This window comes from Erinaceus europaeus, chromosome 10 (assembly GCF_950295315.1).
Source record: "Erinaceus europaeus chromosome 10, mEriEur2.1, whole genome shotgun sequence".
In the NCBI taxonomy this organism is placed as follows: domain Eukaryota; kingdom Metazoa; phylum Chordata; class Mammalia; order Eulipotyphla; family Erinaceidae; genus Erinaceus; species Erinaceus europaeus.
Genome location: NC_080171.1, coordinates 19,622,936 through 19,645,272, shown reverse-complemented (window position 1 = coordinate 19,645,272; position 22,337 = coordinate 19,622,936). Strand labels below are relative to the sequence as shown.

The window sequence follows — 22,337 nt, the reverse complement described above, 5'->3', positions numbered from 1 at the left end:
CCTGCTCCCGCCCCCAACCGGGTCCCACTCTCCAAGGCCGAGCTGAGAACCCGGAACAGGGGCTCGGCGAACGGCAGGCGGCACCTTGCGCTTGCGCGGGAGGAAACCGGAAGTCCAGGCGGAGGCGGCGGCGACTCTGCTTCCGTTCCTGGTTCTGCTCCAGTGTTTAGGTTCTCTTCGCAGCCGACCGAGATGAATCGAATTTTCGGGAAAGCGAAACCCAAGGCTCCGCCACCCAGCCTGACTGACTGCATTGGCACGGTGGGCACTTGACCTCGCAAAACTAGACCTAGGGTCTCAGACACCTCCCTCGACCCCGCCCACTTCGACTCGCGGCACCCGCTCCACCCTTTCTCACTCCTGGGCCCATTCCACCTCAGATCTCTTCACTCCATCTTTGTTCTTGCTACCCAAGTTATTCCTCACGCCACAAACCAGCCCCCCTCCCCAGTCCTGTCACGGTCTCGCCCCTGTCTAAACCCACCAGTTCTGTAGCCCATTTCCCCCGTTCACTTCTCCGTTCTTAATCCCCACACTCCAGTCAGACCAAGAGCCAGGGAACAAACAAGTCCTCACTCCCCTCTCATCCCTCATGCCCTTCCCACTTCCGGACTCTGAGCTGGGCATCTATTCCCCAGTCCTCCTCAGCGCACGTTTCAGGACCGTGGCCCTTTATGTTGAGCCAGCAGCCTGTACCTTAGGAACATCCCTGGTCCTCTGGGCACTAGACCATTTGACACACCTAGTGGAGCCCCTAGTCTAATCAGTCTCTGATTTTTAGGAAAATTTCAGTCCATTGCTTCTCAAATTGTTTATTTTTTTTCTGCTCGAACACTTGAGGTGGGGGGGGGGGAACCGTGGGTTCTCAGAACCTGAAGAGTGGGGTGCAGTGTGTAAAAATTCCCTAGTGTTACTGACTGGGAATCTTCCACATCTCCATACTTTCTCTTGCGAGCCACTGTTTCTCACATGCTCCTCACTTTTCTTTCTCCACATTTCCGCATTTCTGCCCCCTTTTTTGAAAGTGTATTGCAATAACTACCATTGCGTTTTGTTTTGTTTTCCTTAAGGTGGACAGCAGGGCAGAATCCATTGACAAGAAGATTTCTCGGCTGGATGCTGAGCTAGTGAAGTATAAGGATCAGATGAAGAAGATGAGAGAGGGTCCTGGAAAGGTAAAGAAGTTGGCAGCTGCAGAAGGTGCTCTGACGGCCTAACTTGAATGCCTGAGAATCTAGGCCTGGTGGTGAGAGATACAAAAGAGATGCTCATGGTTTGGCTAAAGGGAAAACATATGTGAGAGAATTTCCCTCAGGGAGGGGAGTTTGCAGCCAGATGAGAGGGTGACTAGGATATAACCTGGAAGTGAGAAGATGTTGACTGCATATCCAGAACCATGTCCATGGCGTTTAGCACATGAAGGGGTGGCAACCTGAAGAGCAAGGTTGGAACATATTCAGACTGAGTTGATAGACTGGTTTATTAGTATAATAGATTGACTAAGGGGTGGATCAAGTATTCTTGGACCAGGATCCTACTAACACCATCACTACTTACTAGCTGTGATCTTGTATAGTCACTTTTTTTTTTTTTTCTGTTAGGTAGGAACATTGAGCGCTATATTTAAATATGTGTACTATGGTTATGGAAGTACCTTGTTTTGGACCTAGGAGATAATGTCATTAGACAGAAAGACATTTATGCCTAAGGCTTCAAAGGCCCAGACTTGGTCCCTGGCACCACCATAAGCCAAAACTGAGTAATGTTCAGGTAAAAGGAGAAGAAGAAAAAAAAAGATGTAGTTTCAGTCCTGTCTTTATAAACTATTAACTATGTGAGTTAAGGCAGGTGACTGAGCATCACCAAACCTCTGTTTTTCCATCTAGATGGTTAAAAATAAGGATAGTATTGTGGTCCAGGAGGTGGTGCAGTGGTTAAGGAACTAGACTCTTAAGCATGGGGTCCAGAGTTCAATTGCCGGCAGCACAGGTACCAGAGTGATGTCTGGCTCTTTCTCTTCTACCTTTCTCATTAATAAAATTAATAAAATCTTTAAAAAAAATAGTATTGGGAGTTAGGCGGTAATGCAGTGGGTTAAGCACACATGGCGCAAAGCCCAAGGACCCGCATAAGGATCCCAGTTCGAGCCCCCGGCTCCCCACCTGCAGGGGAGTTGCTTCACAAACGGTGAAGCAGGTCTGCAGGTGTCTATCTTTCTCTCCCCCTCTCGTTCTTCCCCTCCCCTCTCCATTTCTCTCTGTCCTATCCAACAACAATGACATCAATAACAACAACAATAATAACTACAACAATAAAACAAAGGCAACAAAAGGGAATAAATAAATATTAAAAAAAAGGATAGTATTAATTCAGGTGAATTATATGGCCTGCATAGCACTTTATCCATACGTAGATAGGAGCATTCAGTAAATGTTAGATAGTGATATTTCTGTGACGTAATAATACCTGCTTATCTTAGAGGAGACAAAGAGAAATGGCAGTGCCTGAAGTACTAGCGGTCTTGGGCTCAACCCCCAGCATCACCATAAGCCAGAACTGAGCAGTGCTCTGGATGGAAGAAAGAAATGGAAATGACAAGAGGCTTTTCTTGGCTTTCTTAGTTAGGTGACATAGAATGAAGAGCAACCTGAGACCGTAGAGCTTCATCTTACCTTGAGGAGATGAGGGGATGAAAGCCTAAACCCTAGTGGTGTATTTGAGAATGATATGAACAGAATCCATTTGAAAGTAATTTTCTAAAAAAAAAAAAAAAAAAAAAAAATCAGTAACAGAATGGCTGAGTGTATAAAAAGGTAACAGAGAAGGGGACCAGGTAGTGGTGCGGTTGAGCACACATGCAAGAACCCAGGTTCAAGCCCCCAGTCCCCGCTTGCAGAGGGGAAGCTTTACAAGTGATGAAGCAGGTCTGCAGGTGTCTCTCTGTATTCCCCTTCCCCCTTGACTTGTCCCTGTCTCTATCCCATAAATAAGATAATCAAGAAAGAAAATGACAATGTTGTAAAGATTCTCAGTCTAGAGAAGCCAGAGGTTGCTTAGGCCATTGTTAGTAACGTCTCAGTTGAGAGCAGATTGTAGCACTTTGAAATACAGGGTGGATAGCAGAATGTTTAAGGGAGTAAGGTTGGGGAGGCTCTCCCTAAGGCAACTGGATACATAAAATCTGTATTGTTGGGACTGGAGTTGGAGATAATTTGTGGCAAGGAAAGGGAATGCAGTTTATGCTGAGGTGTGAGATGCAAAGACAGTTCAGAAGCCACCATGTCTACTACTTTGACAAAGAAAGTAAGTGTATGAGTGGGGGGATATGGGACATTACTCCTGTCATTTGTGTACGTTCAACTTTTCTTCATTTCAAATCTATTTTCCTCCCCTAGAATATGGTCAAACAGAAAGCCTTGAGGGTTCTAAAGCAAAAACGAATGTAAGTAACAGGCTTAATCACCTTTCCTGTAGCAACTTTAACTCAGAGGGAAATGGTCTTCCATTCATTCTGGTTTTCATACCATTTTATTGGGGCGATTTATAAGAAATTGTCACATGGGTAGGATTTCAGCTTGTTTTTTTGTTTGTTTTTAATTTATGAGAAAACATCAGAGCATCACACTGGCCCATGAATGTTAGGGATTAAACTCTCTTAAGACTTGATCCCTACCTGCAGGGGAAAAGCTTCACAAGAAGTGAAGCAGTGCTGTAGGTATCACTCTCCCCACTTTTCCCCTTGATTTCTCTGTTTCTATACAACAAATAAATATTTTACAAAAAATCCATGTTTGGAAATCGAACACTTAATTCACTGAGCCATCTCCTGGGCTGAATGAGAAGATTTTCATACCATTTTATAAGCATTCTCAATTTAATCACAAATTTTATTCACATATATAATTAACTGGCTCTTCCTCGTGACATGCTCAGCAGTATCTATAGGAAACTTTGCTGTGGTGCAGTTGAGTATCAATACTTTCTAGTATAATAGCATTTCTTCCCCTTGCCCCTTTTCTCTCTCTCTCTCTCTCTCTCTCTCTCTCTCTCTCATCAATACAGAGATAAGGAGACCCTAGCACCGAATCTTCCTTCAGTGTGGTGGGGACCAGTCTCAAACCTTGGTCATGTACCTGGTCATGTAAAGCAAAACAACACAATATCCAAGTGAGCTATTTCACCAGCCTAGCTTTTTTTCCTCCTCTTCTTTTAATGGTACATTGGGACTTTGTGCCTGTACCATTGTACCACTTCTAGAAGATGTTTTTGTTTGTTTGTTTGTTTGTTTTGTTTTGGGGGGTTGTTGGTTTGTTTTGGTTTTCCCTTTCCAATCTAAGAAAGCAATAGAGAGGAATGGAGTACCGCCCATGCTGTGGTGCTCCCATGTGGTACCAGAAGCTTGAACTAAGGCCCTCAAACATGGGATAGTATGTGCTTTACCAGGTAAGCTGTATCCTAGTCCCCCACATTGGTTTATGAGATTTTTTTTTAACAGAGTGCTGCTGAGGGGGCCAAATGGTGGTGCACCTGGTTAAGAGCACATGTTACAGTGCACAAGGACCCAGGTTTGAGCCCCCAGTCCCCACCTGCAGGGGGAAAGCTATGAGTGGTGAAGCAACAGAGTGCTGCTAAGCTTTAGCTTTACTGTAATACTAGAGGCAGCCTGGGACCTTGTATTCTCAGGCATGAAAGTCTTTTGTATAATCATCATGAGCATTCTCTTTCTTTCTGCTCCCTTTCTACATTCCTTCCTGCAAGAGAAAAAGACCAGGGATGACTCAGTCCTAGCATATATTGTGCCAGGGATTGAGGCTGAGACGTAGTGTTCAGCCTGTATATTGTCTTACTGATAAAAACTCTGCAGAGTCACAAAAGTCAGATACAGTCAGTTAATAAGAAACCAAAAGGGTTGTTGATAAAGCTGTTCCACCTCTTTTTTTTTTTTTTTTGAGGTAGGGAGAGACATCACAGTACTGTACTGTCCTTGTCAAAATTCCCTTGTGCAAGTGTTCACATGTGATGACCAGGGGTTCAAACCCAGATCTTTGCACACGATAAAATAGGAGCTCAGGCTGGTGAGGCAGCTCACTTGGATTGTGTGCCACCCAGGTCTGAGCCCTGCTCCCACCACAGTGAAGCTAATTGTGGTCTTGTATTCTCTTTCTTTCTGCCTCTGCCACTATCTTTTAAAAAGGGTATGAGCTCTCTATTGCTCATCTCCCTCTATTTCTATTTTTTTTTTTTTTTTTGCCTCCAGGGTTATCACTGGGGCTCATTGACTGCACTATGAATCCATTGATCCTCATAGTCATTTTTTTATTGGATAGGGCAGAGAGAAATTGAGAGAGGAGAGGGAGGTAGAGAAGGATAGACACCTGCAGACTTGCTTCACCATTTGTGAAGTGACCTCCCTGCAAGTGGGGAACTGGAGGCTTGAACCAGGATCCTTGAACAGGTCCTTGTACTTCATACTATTTGTGCTTAACCTGGTATACTACCACCCAGCCCCTCTATTTCTATTTTATTTATTTATTTATATATTTATTTCCCCTTTCGTTGCCCTTGTTTTTTATTGTTGTAGCTATTATTGCTGTTGTCATCGTTGTTGGATAGGACAAAGAGAAATTGAGAGAGGAGGGGAAGACAGAGAGGAGGAAGAGAAAGACACCTGCAGACCTGCTTCAACACTTGTAATTCCCCTGCAGGTGGGGAGCCGGGGGCTTGAACCCAGATCCTTACACTGGTCCTTGCGCTTTGTGCCATGTGTGCTTAACCCACTGCGCTACCACCCGACTCTCTATTTCTATTTTTTTAAGTGACTTTTTTTTTTTTTAACCAGAACACTGCTGGCATATGGTAGTGCCAGTGATTGAAACAGGGACATCAGATCCTCAGGCATGAAAGTCTTGCATAACCAAGGTCCACATAGTGTACTTATCATGCAGGCACAGACCCAGAGCCCCAGCAGTAACATTGATGGCAAATAATAATAGTAATAGTAATACTTGTTATTAAGAAATTCACTCTGCGGGGCCAGGCAATAGCACACTTGGTGAAGTGTGCACACATTGCAGTGCACAAGGACTCAGTTCAAGCTCCTGGTTCCCCACCTGTAGGGGGAAAACTTCATGAGTGGTGAAGCAGGGCTGTAGGTGTCTCTCTGTCTCTTTCCCTCTCTATCTCTCCCTCCCTTCTCAATTTCTCTAAAATAAATAAATTTAAAAATAAAGGAAAAAAAAAAGAAATTCACTCTAGGACTAGGGATACTGAATAATAGTTTTGCAAAAAACTCATGCCCGAGGCTCCAAGGGCTTAGATTCAATCCCTGACACCATCATCACAAGCCAGGGTTGAGAGCAATGCTTTGGTATCTCCTCTCTCATTCTGTTTTTCTCTCTCTACCTCTCTCTCTTTGTATCTGTCACCAAAATAAAATGAATTAATTTAAAAACCAGTTCACTCTAGGACTCAGGAGGTACATAGTGGATAAAACTTTAGACTCTCAAGTGTGAGATCAGGTTTGATCCCTGGAATTTCATGTGCCAGAGTGGTACTCTCATTCTCTCTCATAAATTAATCTCAGAGAAAAAAAATAGTTCAGTCAGGGACTGGTGGTGGTGCACTGGGTTAAGTGGACATAGTACAAAGCACAAGAACCTGCTCAAGTATCCCTATTTAAGCCCCCAACCAGCTCCCCACCTGCAAGGGGGGGAGGTGTCACTTCACAAGTGGTGAAGCAAATCTGCGGGTGTCTGTCTTTCCCTCTCCCTATCCCCCCCCCCCCCATTTCTCTCTGTCCTATCCAACAAAGCAGCAGGAGTAGTGGATTCATGGTGCAAGAACCAAGTCCCAGCAATAACTCTGGATTCAAAAGAAAAAAAGTCTACTAGAAAAACAGTGTTGCTGTATGTGTAAAAGTTCCTTGGGGATGCAGGCAGTAGCACAACTGTTAAGCACACATGGCTCGAAGCACAAGGACCGGCATAAAGATCCGGGTTGGAGCCCCTGGCTCCCCACTTGCGGGGGGGGTCACTTCACGTGTGATGAAGCAGGTGTGGAAGTGTCTTTTTCTCCCATCTGTCTTCCCTTCCTCTCTCTGTCCTATCCAACAACAACAATGGCAATGATGACAACAACAAGGGCAAACAAAATGGAAAAAATGGCCACCAGGAGCACTGGATTCATAGTGCAGGCACCAAGCCCCAGCAATAACCCTGGAGGCAAAAAAAAGAAAAAAAATTCTTTGCCCCAATAATTCTTTTCCTGGGAATTTATGATAAGAAGTAATCTAAAACATTATTAGTATTATATATATATATATATATATATATATATATATATATATGTATGTATGTATATATATGTATATATATGTATATATATTTATACATTAGGGCTATGGAAGAATTGCTATACTACTAAGTCAAAAACAGTATTATAATTAAAATTTACTCAGAAAAAGGCTGAGAAGATGTATTAAATGATATTTGTGTTAGAGTGATTGAGTTGTCTGCCTTTTTCTGTATAAAGTTAAATTTTTTTGACAGAAATGCTTTTATTTGGTATTAAAGATACTTGTTGAGAGTGTCTATCTCAGTCTCATCTACCATTCTCAATTGACTTAAAAGGTATGAGCAGCAGCGGGACAATCTTGCTCAGCAGTCATTCAACATGGAACAAGCCAATTACACCATCCAGACATTAAAGGACACCAGGACCACGGTATCCCACAAACACCTTTTCCTCATAACTTTTCTTTATCTTTCACTCTTGTGTTCTTTCCTTTTGGCTTTTCAACAGTTTACCCAGCATGATCTTTTAAGGTGTGATGTTCCCTCTTCTTTTAGGTTGATGCTATGAAAGTTGGAGTAAAGGAAATGAAGAAAGCATACAAGCAAGTGAAAGTTGACCAGATCGAGGTGAGCTGTATACCAGCTTCTGCAGTTCTGTGTGCTAGTTTATGAAAGAATTTGAATTAATGAGTATGTGATAAAAAGAGGGGTTGAATTTTGGACCTGCCATTTATTTATGGAATAACTAAGAAAGGGTACTAGGAGTCTATCTGTATTGTTAATGCACAGGTCCTTCAAACTGCATACATAGTTATTATGAAATAAATGAGCTTGTGTGTGGATATGCACAATACCTGCTACATAAGTAACACCTAGTTTCTAGTTAGAAGTCTGACTCATATAATGACCTTTTGTTTCGTTTCTTTTCTTTCTTTCTTTCTTTTTTTTTTTTTTAGTGATTTAATACTGGTTTACAAAATGACAAGATAATGGAGGAACAATTCCACACTGTTCCCACCACCAGAATTCTATGTCCCCATTCCCTCCATTGGAAACTACAGTTCATCCAAGGTCACAGATAGGGGTTGACTGTTATTTCTATCACAAGCTATCTATATTTTTGCCATTTTTTTTTTCCTATGGTCCTACCTTCTCCTTTCTAAGTCACACTTACACCTATTACTATTTCCAAATGTCTTTCCTTTTCTCTCTCTGGATCTTGATGAGATTGGGGTTCAGAGCCCTCTAGTCATCTCCCCTAACATCTCTCCCCCTCTGGGAGTATACACCAAAATTCTTTTTTGAATGCAGAAGGTGGGAGTTCTGACTTCTTAACTGTATCTTTTTTTTCTTAAGATTTTATTTATTTATTAATGAGAAAGATAGAGAAAGAATCAGACATCACTCTGGTACATGTGCTGTCAGGGATTAAAATCAGGAGCTCATGCTTGAGATTCCAGTGCTTTAGCCACTGCGCCACCTCCTGGACCACATAATTTAATATTTATTTATTTTCCCTTTTGTTGCCCTTGTTTAACATTGTTGTGGTTATTGATGTCATTGTTGTTGGATAGGACAGTGAGAAATGGAGAGAGGAGGGGAAGAACGAGAGGGGGAGAGAAAGACAGACACCTGCAGACCTGCTTCACCACTTGTGAAGCGACTCCCCTGCAGGTGGGGAGCTGGGGGCTAGAACCTGGATCCTTATGCCGGTCCTTGCACTTTGTGCCATATGCACTTAACCCGCTGTGCTCCTATCCGACTCCCTATTTTTTATTTCTTTATTGGAGGATTAATGTTTTACAGTTGATAGGTAATATAATAGTTTGTACATGAATAACATTTCCCAGTTTTTCACATAACAATACAACCCCCACTAGGTACTCTGCCATCTTGTTCTAGGACTAGAGAGGCTTTATAGTGATGAAAAGTTCCTGATGTGGCCCACAAAGTGCTTATGATGATGTTCCTGATGAAAGTGACCAATAATGGTGGAGTGAGGGACCAGTTAGAGGTCTAGGCCCATCGTATCTGTGTGGAAATCCAAGGATTCCCTGACTAGGGCCCTATGTGACGGGGTGGTCTGGTATTGACCAAAAGGGCCATCATTAAGTGAGCCAGTCTCTTGCCCTTATCCAACTGTTGTAGTCCTTTCTTTGTCCGACAAGCTTAGACTTATTCCCAGACGTTAAGGCATTGAGTGTCATTTGTTGTGTCCAAACCAGTATTGGGTGTTTGGGGTCTGCCTTCTTTGGGCCTTTTTATCAGATTGCTAAGCTTATTAGGTTTAAGTCTGATCGCTTAGAGAATTTGTGATGCCTTCTTTAGGCCATTCAACTAGCATCCCAGGCTTAGGTCCAATTCTAATCACAGAGGGTTATCGAGCACTTTTATTTTGAAGTTTATGGTTGCCCCCTAATCATCACACATCCATTCTTATAAACTAGAGCAAAGCCTCAGGTATGAAATTCTTTTCCTTTAGGGCTGTCTCCTTAGCCCACCAGCACCCCCTCATTAGGGCACCACCCACCCCTGGGCTATTTCTGTGACCTTCCACCAGTTTTTGTTTATGTCTACTGCACTTAGACTTGAATACCTATGGCTCCCAGTTTCACATGTTACTGGCTTATCTCATGTGAAACTATTTATATGAAACAAATTTGAAAATCTTAAAACAGAAACCCTGTATTTTATTTTTATAGGATTTACAAGACCAACTTGAGGATATGATGGAAGACGCAAATGAAATCCAAGAAGCCCTGAGTCGCAGTTACGGCACCCCAGAATTAGATGAAGATGACCTAGAAGCAGGTAAATTGGGGAATGATCTATTTTTGAAAGTAGAAATTAGTAATCCCTTTCTCAAAAGCACTGGACTTAGAAGCATGAAATCCCAAGTTCAGTCCCTGACATTGCATATGCCAGATTAAAACTCTTGTTCTCTATTTAGTAAGAATAAGAGCTTACAGTAAATAAAGTCTTCTAAAAATCCCTTTAGCAACAAGGGCAACAAAATGGAAAAAGGGCCACAGAAACAGTAGATTCATAGTGTAGGCACTGAGCCCCAGCAGTAACCCTGGAGGCAAAAAAAAAAAAAATCTCTTTAACATTGTTTTTAATTTTTTTATTTTATTACAAATTATTTGCCTTTTATAATATTGTCTGCCTTATCTTTCTGTTTTTTGTTATCAGTGTCATCATTGAGACTTGGTACCTCCATGACTACTTCACTGTACCTGGTGCCTTTGTTTCTTTGGGGTTTTGTTACTATTTGTTTTGTTTTGTTTCTTCCTTTTCTTACAGAAAAGAAAGAATGGAGATAGAACAGTGGTTATGCAAAAAGGTTTTTTTGTTTGTTTTTTACCAGAGCACTACTCTGCTTATAGCAGTACTGGGGATTTAACCTGGGACCTTTGGTGCCTCAGGCTTTTCTGCATAACCATTATGCTGTTTCCCCAGTTCTGTACAGAAAAACTTTAATGCTTGAGGCAAACTGAAAAGTTTTGGGTTTAATCCCCAGGACCACCAGAAGGCAGAGTTTAGCAAAGGAAGAAATGGAAGGGAAGAAAAGAAAGCAGGGAGGGGAGAGTCAGGCAGTAGCGCATCAGGTTAAGCGCAGGTGGTGCAAAGCACAAGGACCGGCATAAGGATCTCAGTTCGAGCCCCTGGCTTCCCACCTGCAGAGGAGTCACTTCACGGGGTGAAGCAGGTCTGCAGGTGTCTTTCTCTCCCCTCTTTCTCTTCCCCTCCTCTCTCCATTTCTCTCTGTCCTGTCTAACAACAGTGACATCAATAACAACAATAATAACCACAACAACAATAAAACAAGAGCAACAAAAATGAATAAATAAATATTTAAAAAAGCAAAAAAAGGGAGGAGAGAGGGGCCAGGTGATGACACACCTAGTAGAGTGCATACTACAGTGGGCAGGTGTATCTCTATCCCTCTGTATCTCCCCCTTCCCTCTCAGTTTCTCTCCATATCTGTAAAAATAAAATGAAAAAAATAAAGGGAGAGTCAAGTTGAAAAAGAGACAGTTGGGGGTCGGGCAGGAGCGCAGCGGGTTAAGCCCATGTGGCGCAAAGCACAAGGACCGGCATAAGGACCCCGGTTCAAGCCCCCAGCTCCCTACCTGCAGGGGACTTGCTTCACAGGCAGTGAAGCAGGTCTGCAGGTGTCTTATCTTTCTCTCCCCCCTCTGTCTTCCCTTCCTTTCTCCATTTCTCTCTGACCTATCTTGCTGGGCTAGCTTCGCCAGAAGGAGAGACAAGGAACTCATGGCAGCGTGGTAATACAATTCTTTATTGATGCGGATGCCCCAGAGTCGGGTGTGAGCACAGCGGGTTTAGGCCATGTGGAGCTAGCAAAATGGCTGCCTCCCGCTATGCACACCAGCCCTTCTCCAGGTCAGGATACGGAAGAGAAAGAGGGTGAAACCAGGAATAGCAGCAGAATTTATAGGGTAAAAATGGAAGTGGCAAGTCAGGAATGGGATTGGCTAGGAAAGAGGGTGGAGAAAACAAGGCACTCTGGGAAGGTAAAAAGCTTCTATATAGCAGCTGTTGTGAAGGTTCTAACCAGTGGGATTAACCAGTATCCTGCAGGCAGGGCGGGTCTCAGGCAAAACAGTATTATGTAAATAGACCACAACATCAAGCAATGCAGGGGAGCTGGCGTAATGCCCAACACTATCCAACATCTCCTCCTTTGTTTTTATCTAATGGCCATAGTACCAGCGATGTGGGGTGCTTTGTGAGGCAGGGAGTCTGATAGGACAAGGCACACCTTTGGGGTACTACTGTCCCTCCTTGCTCAACCTCTCGGTTGAGAGAGAGACTAACAGGATTGACACACTCCTCAGGTTCAAGCCCTGCCAAGCTCAACCACATCCTCACAATTTCCCGACATCTCCCTCTTTCTAAATGGCCACATATAAATGGGTCAAGGTCTGTAAAAGATTCCATTTCTGTCAGAGGAATAGCAGTGTAGGGGTGAACAGAAACCTGTTGGGCAGAAACCTAAATGATATCATGTAGGCATTTTCAAAAAGAACTGGAATAAGACAGGGAGCGATAAGTAAGAATAGCAAGGGACAGCATGAGGCTGAAGAGGGGCCTGGTAGGCGGAGAGGGGCTGCCTGATGGGCAGAAAGGGGGTGCTTCCTGATAGGCAGAAGAGTAGGGGCCTGATAGGCCGAGGGGTGATTTGGCATTGCAGTTCTGAGACAGCTGGCTGCAAAGTCCATGGATTGCTACAGTCAGTCCTCGAGAAGTCCAGCAGTGTAAAGGGAGTATCCAAAGGTGTACTAGCAAGTCTGATAGAAGCGTCAGTCCAGTGCCAACAACCGGGGAAGAAATGCTGCATGTCTATCTTGATGGGGGAGGACAGCCACTGGGACTTTGCTTCTCTGTAGAGAGTGAGCTAGAACCGCCAAAACATGACAGGTGAAGCAGAAGCAGGAAGGGCAGACAGTGATGGGCGAGAGAAAGGCAGTAAGAAAGTTCTGTCCTTGGAGTCTGTGAATCAATTTCTTCAGATCGTGTCAGGTCACATCATTGGTTTCAGGGGGGCTGCTATAGCCGTGCCATCTTGTGGGCAATGTCAGAGGACAGGGGTCCAAATGGATTTCTGGGGATTCCATATGAGCAGATGCTTCTTCATGTGAAGGCTTGACATAGCTGTAATCACTTACTTGTGAAACAAAAACTTGTAACAAATTAGAAGTTTAATTGATAACTCAATGATTATAATTGGTTTAAGTACCTTTATAATTTTGGAAGTCCTTTCTAGTATCATTTTAAGGTTGTTTAAAAAGTTTAACTCAATAAAATGTGGAAAGGTAAACAGAAGAACCATTGTTAGAAGCCTCAGGCATGAGAATCATTAGCATAACCATTGTGTGATCTGTCACTCACCTGGGCTGGTTCTACCTCTTTAATTGAGAAGGTATATGAGAGCTTTACATATCAGTAGTGTCTTTTCTACCTTTTGTTACACCCATTTAAGATGGAGACACACTTTAGGTGTGCGCAGGGTCTTTAGACCAGATTATTTAAAATATAATTGATTTTTAACTAATTTTTACCTTAGACTTTCAACAAACTCAGATTACTTAGAGAGTTAACACGTTAGTGACAATGTTTTTTTTTTAAATTGTTTCTGGAAGTCTCCAGAAATCATGGCTGCGTCCAGCATTTTTTTTTTATAAAGTCAGTTAAGTTTCAGAGTACTCAGAGAAAAATGGATCGTACAAAAATTCAGTCATTCAAATCACTCTCTTACAAAACACAACTGAAAACGGGGTAGGCAGCAAGCTTAAGATATTCAGAGAGATTGAGGGGTGGGGAAGAGAGAAGCAGTAGGGAGGTCTTTTTTTTTTTTTTTTTTGGGGTTCTTTGAACCAGAATTTTTAGATCCTGCTATGTCACATTATAAGTCCCGTAGGGTGTCCTACTCCAGAAACGGCCTCAAAATCCCAGTTAGGCTGGTTCTGACTGTTCGTACGGGATTGCTGCACCCATTCCCAAAAATGTCTTCCATAGAAGAAAGAATCAAGTCAGGAGGGTGGAACTAACCATGTGTCTCCATTCTTGGGGACTGCCAAGGTTCTGGAGAAGGCTCTGCAAGTTAGAGTCACCCTTCTCCGAGGGAGACATGGGAGAGGGAGTCCAGGAAGTCCCAGGGGAAATCTCTGTGTATCTCCCAAGCTCTACAATCATGGTCATGAGGAACCAAGGTGTGGTCCAGAGCAAACTGTCCTAGAGATAGAAAACCTGTCTCATGAAAAAAGAGTAGAGGGTTTGGGAAACCTCTTCATAAAGAGGAAGGTCGCCCATGGCGGAGGGGGGTCTCAGAAAAATGATACGAGGGGAAAAAAAGAATCACAGTGCTTTTGTAAAACACGAGGCTGCAGAGAGCCAAGCCATATACTTATCTGGGGCACCTTCGTACGCCTGCTGCTTGTGTGGAGCCAGTGGCCCAGCGTTCGGGTGCCAGAATGCCAGGCTAGCATTGCAGGTATTTCTTCCCGGGCATGTGTTCTCTGGGTTGGAGAGAATTCGACCGGAGCCAACCTGGGCTACTGCTTACTCAGCGATGCGGGAGAGAGACCAGGAACTCATGGTGGAGCGGGAACGCGATGCAATGCCTTTATTGATCAGAGACAAGGCCTATATATATATATATATATATATATATCTTTAACCAGAAGTAGCAAGTGGGAAAAGGAAATGGCTAGGAAAGGGGATGGAGAAAAGAAAGAGTGCAAGGGTAGAAAGCTTCCATAGCAGCTGTTGCAAAGGTTCTAACCAGTGGGATTAACCACTATCCTGCAGGCAGGGCGGGTCTCAGGCAAAACAATGATTATGTAAATAGACTACAGCATCAAGCAATGCAGGGGAGCTGGCGTAATGCCCAACACTATCCAACAATGAATGACATCAACGACAACAATAATAACCACAACAAGGCTACAACAACAAGGGCAACAAAAGGGGGGAAAATGGCCTCCAGGAGCAGTGGATTCATGGTGCAGGCACTGAGCCCCAGTAATAACCCTGGAGGCAGAGACAGCTGCTGGTCTGGGAGATGGCACAGTAGAAAAGAGATAGCTGTTCCACTGCTTGTGAAGCTCCCACTGGAGACCAGGGGCTTAAGTTCAGTTGTCATGCACCATAGCATGTGTGTTCAGCTGGGTGTGTCACTGCCTGATGCCTAGTATTTTTTTCTTCTTCTTCCCATTCTTCTTCATAGTGTTTTTCAAGTGCCTCTTTTGTTTTAGATTTATCTATTTTTCATGATTGAGAGAGAGTTAGAGAAAGACTAGAACACCACTCACCTCAGGCACAAGGTGGTGCCAGAGCTTGAACCTGAATCCTCTTGGGCTGCAAGCTTGTAAGTCTAGTGGTGTAGCACAGATAATCTTGTTGGTCCTAATTTTCTTAATATTAGCTGCCAGTTTACTTGATTTTTTTTTAATTGGGAGGATTAATGGTTTACAGTACATACAGATCTTGATAAATGTGTAAAATTTCTCAATTTTCTGCAAAACACTTTAACCCCCAGCCTAGGATCTGAAAAGCCCTCCACCCCTACCTCACTCCCAAGTCTTTTACTTTGATGCAATACACCAGTTGACTTTTTTTTTTTTTTTCCTAATGTTATTATATCATCCTTAGAATTGGAAGCACTGGGTGATGAGCTCCTGGCTGATGAAGACAGTTCTTACTTAGATGAAGCAGCATCTGCACCTGCAATCCCAGAAGGGGTTCCTACAGACGCAAAGAATAAGGTGAAAACTTCTCTCTTCCTATTTTTTATGCAAAGTGGTAGAAATTTATGCTTGCTTACCACTCTGGAGATGTAAAAATGACTTTGAGTTAGAACAAGAAAAAAAAACATTTCTGTCATTTAATGATCCTTTGGTAACCTACTTTTTTTGCGTTGGATCTTATACAAGTCATATAGTCATTTAGGCATGGCAGTTTGTATATTATCATTCTTAGGAGTTTATATTGGGTACTATTTAAGGGTAAAACTTAAATGTAGAAAGATTCTAGGGGAGCAGGGTAAGGTGAGAAAAAAAGGGGGTGTTTCTAATTCAACAACATAAAAGAACTAGAACACTTCGGGATTGGTGAGATACCTTCACTGTGCAAGGTTCTTGCTTTACTATCTGTACTTGACCTGGAGTCTTCAGTGCAGTGGAATGCAGTGGAATCTCACTACCTGATGAAAAGAATTGGCCTAGAATGGTGAAGTCCTAGCAATGGAAAGAATTAAAAAAGGGAAGAAGATGATGATAAAGAAATTAGAGCATGTGGGCTTAAGTCACATCTCTGTCACTAACTAGAAGACCTTGGCAAACAGCTGTTTTAAGCTTTTCTGTTAACTTGGCATCTGTAAAAGTCATGTAATTATCTCACATGTGGCCTGGGAGGTGGTGCAGTGACTCTATAAAGAGTTGAATTTATTGACCTGGGAGGTGACACAGTTGATAAAATATAAGGACTTCTAACATGAGGTCCTGATTTTGAACCCCCACATTGCATGTGCCAGAGTGATGTGCTAGTGTTCTCTTTCCCTCTTAAAAAAATAATAAAATTGGGGGCTGGGTGGTGGTGCACCTGGTTGAGCGCACATGGTACAATACTCAAGGACACCGGTTCGAGCCCCTGGTCCCCACCTGCAGGAGGAAAGCTTTGCAAGTGGTGAAGGAGGGCTGCAGGTGTCTCTCTCCCTATCACCCCCTCCCCTCTTGATTTCTGGCTGTCTCTATCCAATAAATAAAATAGTAACAAAATATTAAAGAGTAATAATAATAAAATTTAAAAATAAAGGGAGGTTGGGAGCTGGGAGATAGCATAATGATTACAATGGCTATGCAAAAAGACTTGCATGCTTGAGTCTCCAGGGTCTTGAGTTTAGTCCCCAGCACCATCATCAGCCAGAGCTGAGCAATACTCTGGTAAAAGCAAAGAAAGAAAAAGTTGAACTTAAAAGCCTGAGGCCCCAGCAGGGGTAGATAGCATAATGGTTATACAAAGAGACTCTCATGCCTGAGGCTCCAGTGTCCTAGGTTCAGTCCCCCATCCCACCATAAGCCAGAGCTGAGCAGTGCTCTGGTAAAAGAAAGGAAAAAAAAGAAAAGAAAAAGCCTGTGGCCTCTTGAGTTCAATCCCCAACATCTCATGTACCAGAGTGATACTCTTTCTCATAATCATTTAAGATAATAATAATAATCTCACACAATTTTTAAATCAAGTTAGATCTTGTATAGAAGAGAACTTTACAAATGTAAAGTCTTGTCTAAACCTACATGGTTGTCATTAATATAAATGGATAAGTGCCGGGCTAGCGTGGGGGTGCTTCTTCCTGGGCACGTACTCTCTGGGTTAGAGAGAACTCCACCGGAGCCAGCCTGGGCTGCTACTCACTCAGCAATGCAGGAGATAGAAGACTCAGGAACCAAACACATGGCGCGAGGTAATGCAGCCTTTATTGATCAGAGTCAACACTTTTATAGAATAGAGCCAGAAGTGGCAAGTCGGAAATGGAAATGCCTAGGAAAGGGGGTGGAGAAAGGCAAATGTGGGTTGGGAAGGTATAAACTTCCTTAGCAGGGGGCCGGGTGGTGGCGCACCTGGTTGAGCGCACATGTTACAGTGCGCAAGGACCTGGGTTCAAGCCCCCAGTCCCCACCTGCAGGGGGAAAGTTTGACAAGTGGTGAAACAGTGCTGCAGGTGTCTCTCTGTCCCTCACCTTCTCTATCCCTCCCTTCCCTCTCGATTTCTGACTGTCTCTATCCAATAAATAAAGATAATAAAAAAATTTAAAAAAAAAACAACAAACTTCCTTAGCAACTGTTGCGATGGTTTTAACTGGTGTGATTAGTTACCCTGCAGGCAGACGCGGGTCTCAAAGAAGATAGATCAAAGGAATGGAATGGGTTGGGATCTTTCAGGCAAAACAATGGTTATATAAATAGGCCATACTATCAGCAATGCAGGGGAAGCAGAGAGCTGGCTTAATGCCCGACAGATAAGTTTTTGCTGCTGATAAAATCTTGTTTATTCCATCTTAGTTCCTGGTATAACATGTCATCTTTTTTTTTTAATTTTTTTTACATTTATTTATTTAGTTTCCCTTTTGTTGCCCTTGTTTTTTATTGTTGTTGTAGTTATTATTGTGGTTATTGATGATGCTGGCTAGGACAGAGAGAAATGGAGCAAGGAGGGGAAGACAGAGGGGGAGAGAAAGAAACCTGCAGACCTGCTTCACCACCTGTGCAGCAACTCCCCTAAAGGTGGAGTCGCTTCCCCTCTTCTCTCCATTTCTCTCTGTCCTATCTGACATCAGTAACAATAATAACTACAACAAAAATAAAAAACAAGGGCAACAAAAGGGAAAATAAATAAATAAATAAATATTAAAACATTTTAAAAAATCTTTCTTTAAAAAAATTTTTTAAGGTTTATTTTATTATGTAGGAAAGAAAAGTGAGAAATAGAATAAGGGCCAGAACACTGCTCACTTCTGGAATAAACTGATGCTGAGATTGAATCTTTGACCTTTGGGCCTCAAGCATGCAAGCATGCCTGAGGCTCCAAAGAAACTTAAAATCTTCTGGGCCAGGTAGTGGTACACCCAATTGAGTGCACATGCTATCACGTGCAATACCCAGGTTCATGCCCCTGGACTCTGCCTGTGGGGGAGGAGGGGAGCATCATGAGTCCTGAAACAGTACTGCAGGCGTGTCTCTGTCTCCCCCTCCCCTTTCAGTTTCTCCCTGTCCTATCAAATAGAACAAAAGGGGGGGGGGAGAAATTGGTGTGTTCTCTCTGACCCATACCTGTTTTTTTTTCCATATATAAGATATGAAAGCAAAGGGTGAGGAGTAGATTATTTCTCTGATTCTGATGTCTGTGGGTGCACATCTTCCCCTTTGGTGTCTTGACCTTCTTCCTTGAGCCTCAGGCAGCTTTAACCTTTCTCTCTTGCCTGCCCCAGTTTGCCTTACCTCTACTTCTCTTACCATGTCAGTGTTCCAAAAGCCTGCACTGCTTTTTTTTTTTTCAGCACAACTGAAATAATTTTTTTTATATTTATTTATTCACTTTTGTTGCCCTGGTTGTTTTATTGTTGTAGTTATTATTGCTACTGATGTCGTCATTGTTGGATAGGACAGAGAGAAACGGAGAGAGGAGGGGAAGACAGAGAGGGGGAGAGAAAGACACTTGCAGACCTGTTTCACCACCTGTGAAGCAACTCCCCTGCAGGTGGGAAGCAGGAGGCTTGAACTGGGATCCTTATGCCAGTCCTTGCACATTGCGTCACCTGCGCTTAACCCACTGCACTACCGCCCAACTCCCTAGCCTGAAATAATTTTATGAACACTAGCATAGTCCACCTGTTCAATTCCGTGAAGCATCTTTGTTTTTCTACTTTTTAAAAACTTTTTTTTAAAGATTTTTATTTACTTATGATGAATGATAGGCAGAGAAAGAATATGAACCAGATATTGCTCTGGTACATGTGCTGCCAGGGATTGAACTTGGAACCTCATGCCTGAGAGTCCAATGCTTTGTCAAGTGCACCTCCTCCTGGACCACATCTACCTCCCTCCTTCCCCCTTGTTTTTTTTTTTGTTTCGTTTTGTTTTGTTTTTTGGATAGTAACAGAAACCAAGAGGAAAAGGAGAGATAGACACCTACAACACTGCTTCACTATTTGTGAAGCTTTTCCCTTGCAGGTGGGGACTGGGGACTTGAACCCAAGTCCTTGTGCATGGCAAGATATGTATTTAACCATGTGTGTCACCACCTGGCCCGTTTTTCTACTTTTAGAATGGTATAGATTATTGAGTTAAATATTCTGTGGAGATGTGAATTCTTAATTGATAGATAGCGCTATCCCTCACTGGCTGTAAGTTTGTAGCAAAATATGGAACTAACTGCCTATTCTAGGGCCTTTCTCCTTCAACATCTTAGAAGGCTACAAAATACTGGGTTTGCAGCTAGGAGATGGCATAGTGGAGGAAGCATTGGACTCGCAAGCATGAGGTCCTGAGTTCTATTCTCTACATTTGCACATGCCAGAGTAATGTCCCTCCGCACATAGATACTTTTTTTGTTTGTTTGTTTTTGTCTTCACGGGCTAGTGAAATAACTCCCTTGGGTAGTGTGCTGCTTTGCCTTATGCATGACCACCCTAGTACTGAAGGAAGCTTTCATGCTAAGGTCTCTTTCACTCTTTCTCTGCTTCTATCTTTAAAAAAAGAATGAAAATGGGAACCTGAGGGTAAGGATTTAGCCCCCAGCCTTTTCTCCTGGAGTTCTCGGCCTACTTGTCCCCTTTCTAGGTTTACTCCTAATTTTATTCTCTTTCAGTAATCTTTTACCCTGCAAGGAATACCCCATTTGATCTTTTCCTAGCTCATCATTTTCCTCTTTACCTTTCTTAAAAAGGCTTATTTTTATCTTCTGAGTTGGATTTTGATTTAATTGTTTAAACACTAGGAAGTGAGTTTTGACTACTATCTATCTGATATAGTTACACAGTAACACTAAATATTACATTCTTTTCACAGGATGGAGTCCTGGTGGATGAATTTGGATTGCCACAGATTCCTGCTTCATAGACTTCAATCGTTCAAGTGCATCGTGTAAAATAAACAGTGCATTGTGGGACTAGGAAATACATATCTTTCCAAATTTACCATAACAGATTTAGATTTTTTCCTTTCTTTGGAGGAAAGCTTAACTACATTGCTGTTTTTTTTTTTTTCCGTTAAAAACTTATCACTTGGGAGGTGTTTGCTTCATACTAAATTTTTACTCCTGTTATTTTTTGAAAGACTAACTTACTTAAAAGCCTCAGTGGTTAAGTTTTCTTAAGGCTTCTTTTCCTTCATTACTGGTAATTTGAAATAAAAGGAAAGAAATATCCTGAAATTCTGATATCACTATAATCTGAAATTGATAGGACAAAGATGTCCTAGTGTGACAAAGATGCCCTATTGGACAAAGATGTCATATTGTGGTTCAAAACCGAAATCATTAGGGCTATTGATATTATGGTTCAAAACCATTTTCTGTCGCAGATTATCTTATCTTATAGACTGGGTAAAGTGATAGCATCTTTTGATGGGTTCTGTTGTGTCTTGTGAGTAAATCATCACTGTGTCTAGCACTAGAATGAAATTTTCACTACTGTATCATGAGTGACTGTTTTGATTCATGGTTCCCTCAGTATTACAGCCTGACTTACAACCAATAATGAATATTTCTTGATATTTAATGTATAGGACATTTATTTATACTCAATAAATATTTTTCAAAAGGATATCCTTTTTGTAATATCACTTTGACCTGAAGTCGTGCACACACAAGGCCCTGGCAACTGTCAAAAATAAATAAAATCTTACTAGTTCTCTGATATTTCTATTAGAGAATAAAATGTCTGTAACTTGGGCTCTGCCCTCTGCAATCATTTGTTGTTTAGTCTTCAGAATAGCACTCTCTTAGAGTTTCTTCCCCCAATTCAACCTTAAGATTTTTGGAAAAATATCAAGGTAAATACGCATTTATTTATTTATTTAATAAAGACAGAAATTAAGAGGGAACAGAGAAGTAGAAAGGAACAGACACCTATAGCATTGCTTCATCACTCTTGAAGCTTCCCCTCCTGCAGGGACCAGGGGCTTGAACCAGGGTCCTTGTGCACTGTAATGTGTGCATTCTACCAAGTGTGCCATCACCTGGCTTCAGTTACTTTTCTGAGCTGTGGGAGTGGTCAGGTTGTGTCTATTTAGAGTTCATTTCCTCAAATTTTCTTTTTAATGCAGTATCAGGAAATTAACTCAGGCTCTTGCACATATGTGATACTATTAAATGGCTTTCAGGGCCCAATGATCTGTTAGTTCTTTTGAGAAAAGAGGGAAAGAGCGGTGGGGGGTGGGGAGAAGAGCACACCAGGTTGAGCAAACATGCTACTGTGGGCAAGGACCTGAGCTCTAGCCACCTGCAGTGGTGGGGAAGCTTCATGAGCATTGAAACAGTGCTGCAGGTGTCTCTCTTCCTCTCTATCTCCACTTTCCTCTCAACTTCTCTTTGTCTGTATCCAAAATAAATCTAAAAAAAAACATAGAGGGGAAAGGACCTCACACATAGTAAGACCTTAGTATCTGCTGACTATCTCCTGAGGCCAGTTTGCTCTTTTTTTTAATATATTTTTTTAAGATTAGATTATTTGATTTGTCATCTCTCTCTCTCCCTTCCTCTCCAACTTCATTATCACTGCACCAAGAGAGTGTTTTAGCAGAGCTAAGGAATCTTTTCTACCAAGGGTCATTTGGATATGTATAACAACTACATGGGCCATATGAAATTAACAGCTTAAAAAATTAACACCTAAGAAAAAATTAACACCCAGTGTTTCAGTGAAAAAAGCTTTATTGAATTTCAAATCCTGCTGCAGTTGCCTTGACAGAGTCAGACCTGAATGTTCCCCACTCTTGGTCTCTAGTATTATTGCCACAAGGCTC

At 42.3% G+C, this 22,337-nt stretch overlaps 1 protein-coding gene across 1 annotated transcript; it reads left to right on the top strand.

Annotated features, from left to right (window-relative positions):
• The first annotated feature begins 75 nt into the window (after nt 1-75).
• CHMP5 (charged multivesicular body protein 5) lies at nt 76-21,136 on the top strand. Its single transcript, XM_007522866.3, has 8 exons — nt 76-261; nt 1,071-1,175; nt 3,396-3,442; nt 7,629-7,722; nt 7,848-7,919; nt 9,995-10,103; nt 15,471-15,583; nt 20,382-21,136. The coding sequence occupies exons 1-8, from the start codon at nt 193-195 to the stop codon at nt 20,430-20,432; spliced, it is 660 nt and encodes a 219-aa protein (XP_007522928.1). The 5' UTR covers nt 76-192; the 3' UTR covers nt 20,433-21,136.
• Nucleotides 21,137-22,337: the final 1,201 nt, after the last annotated feature.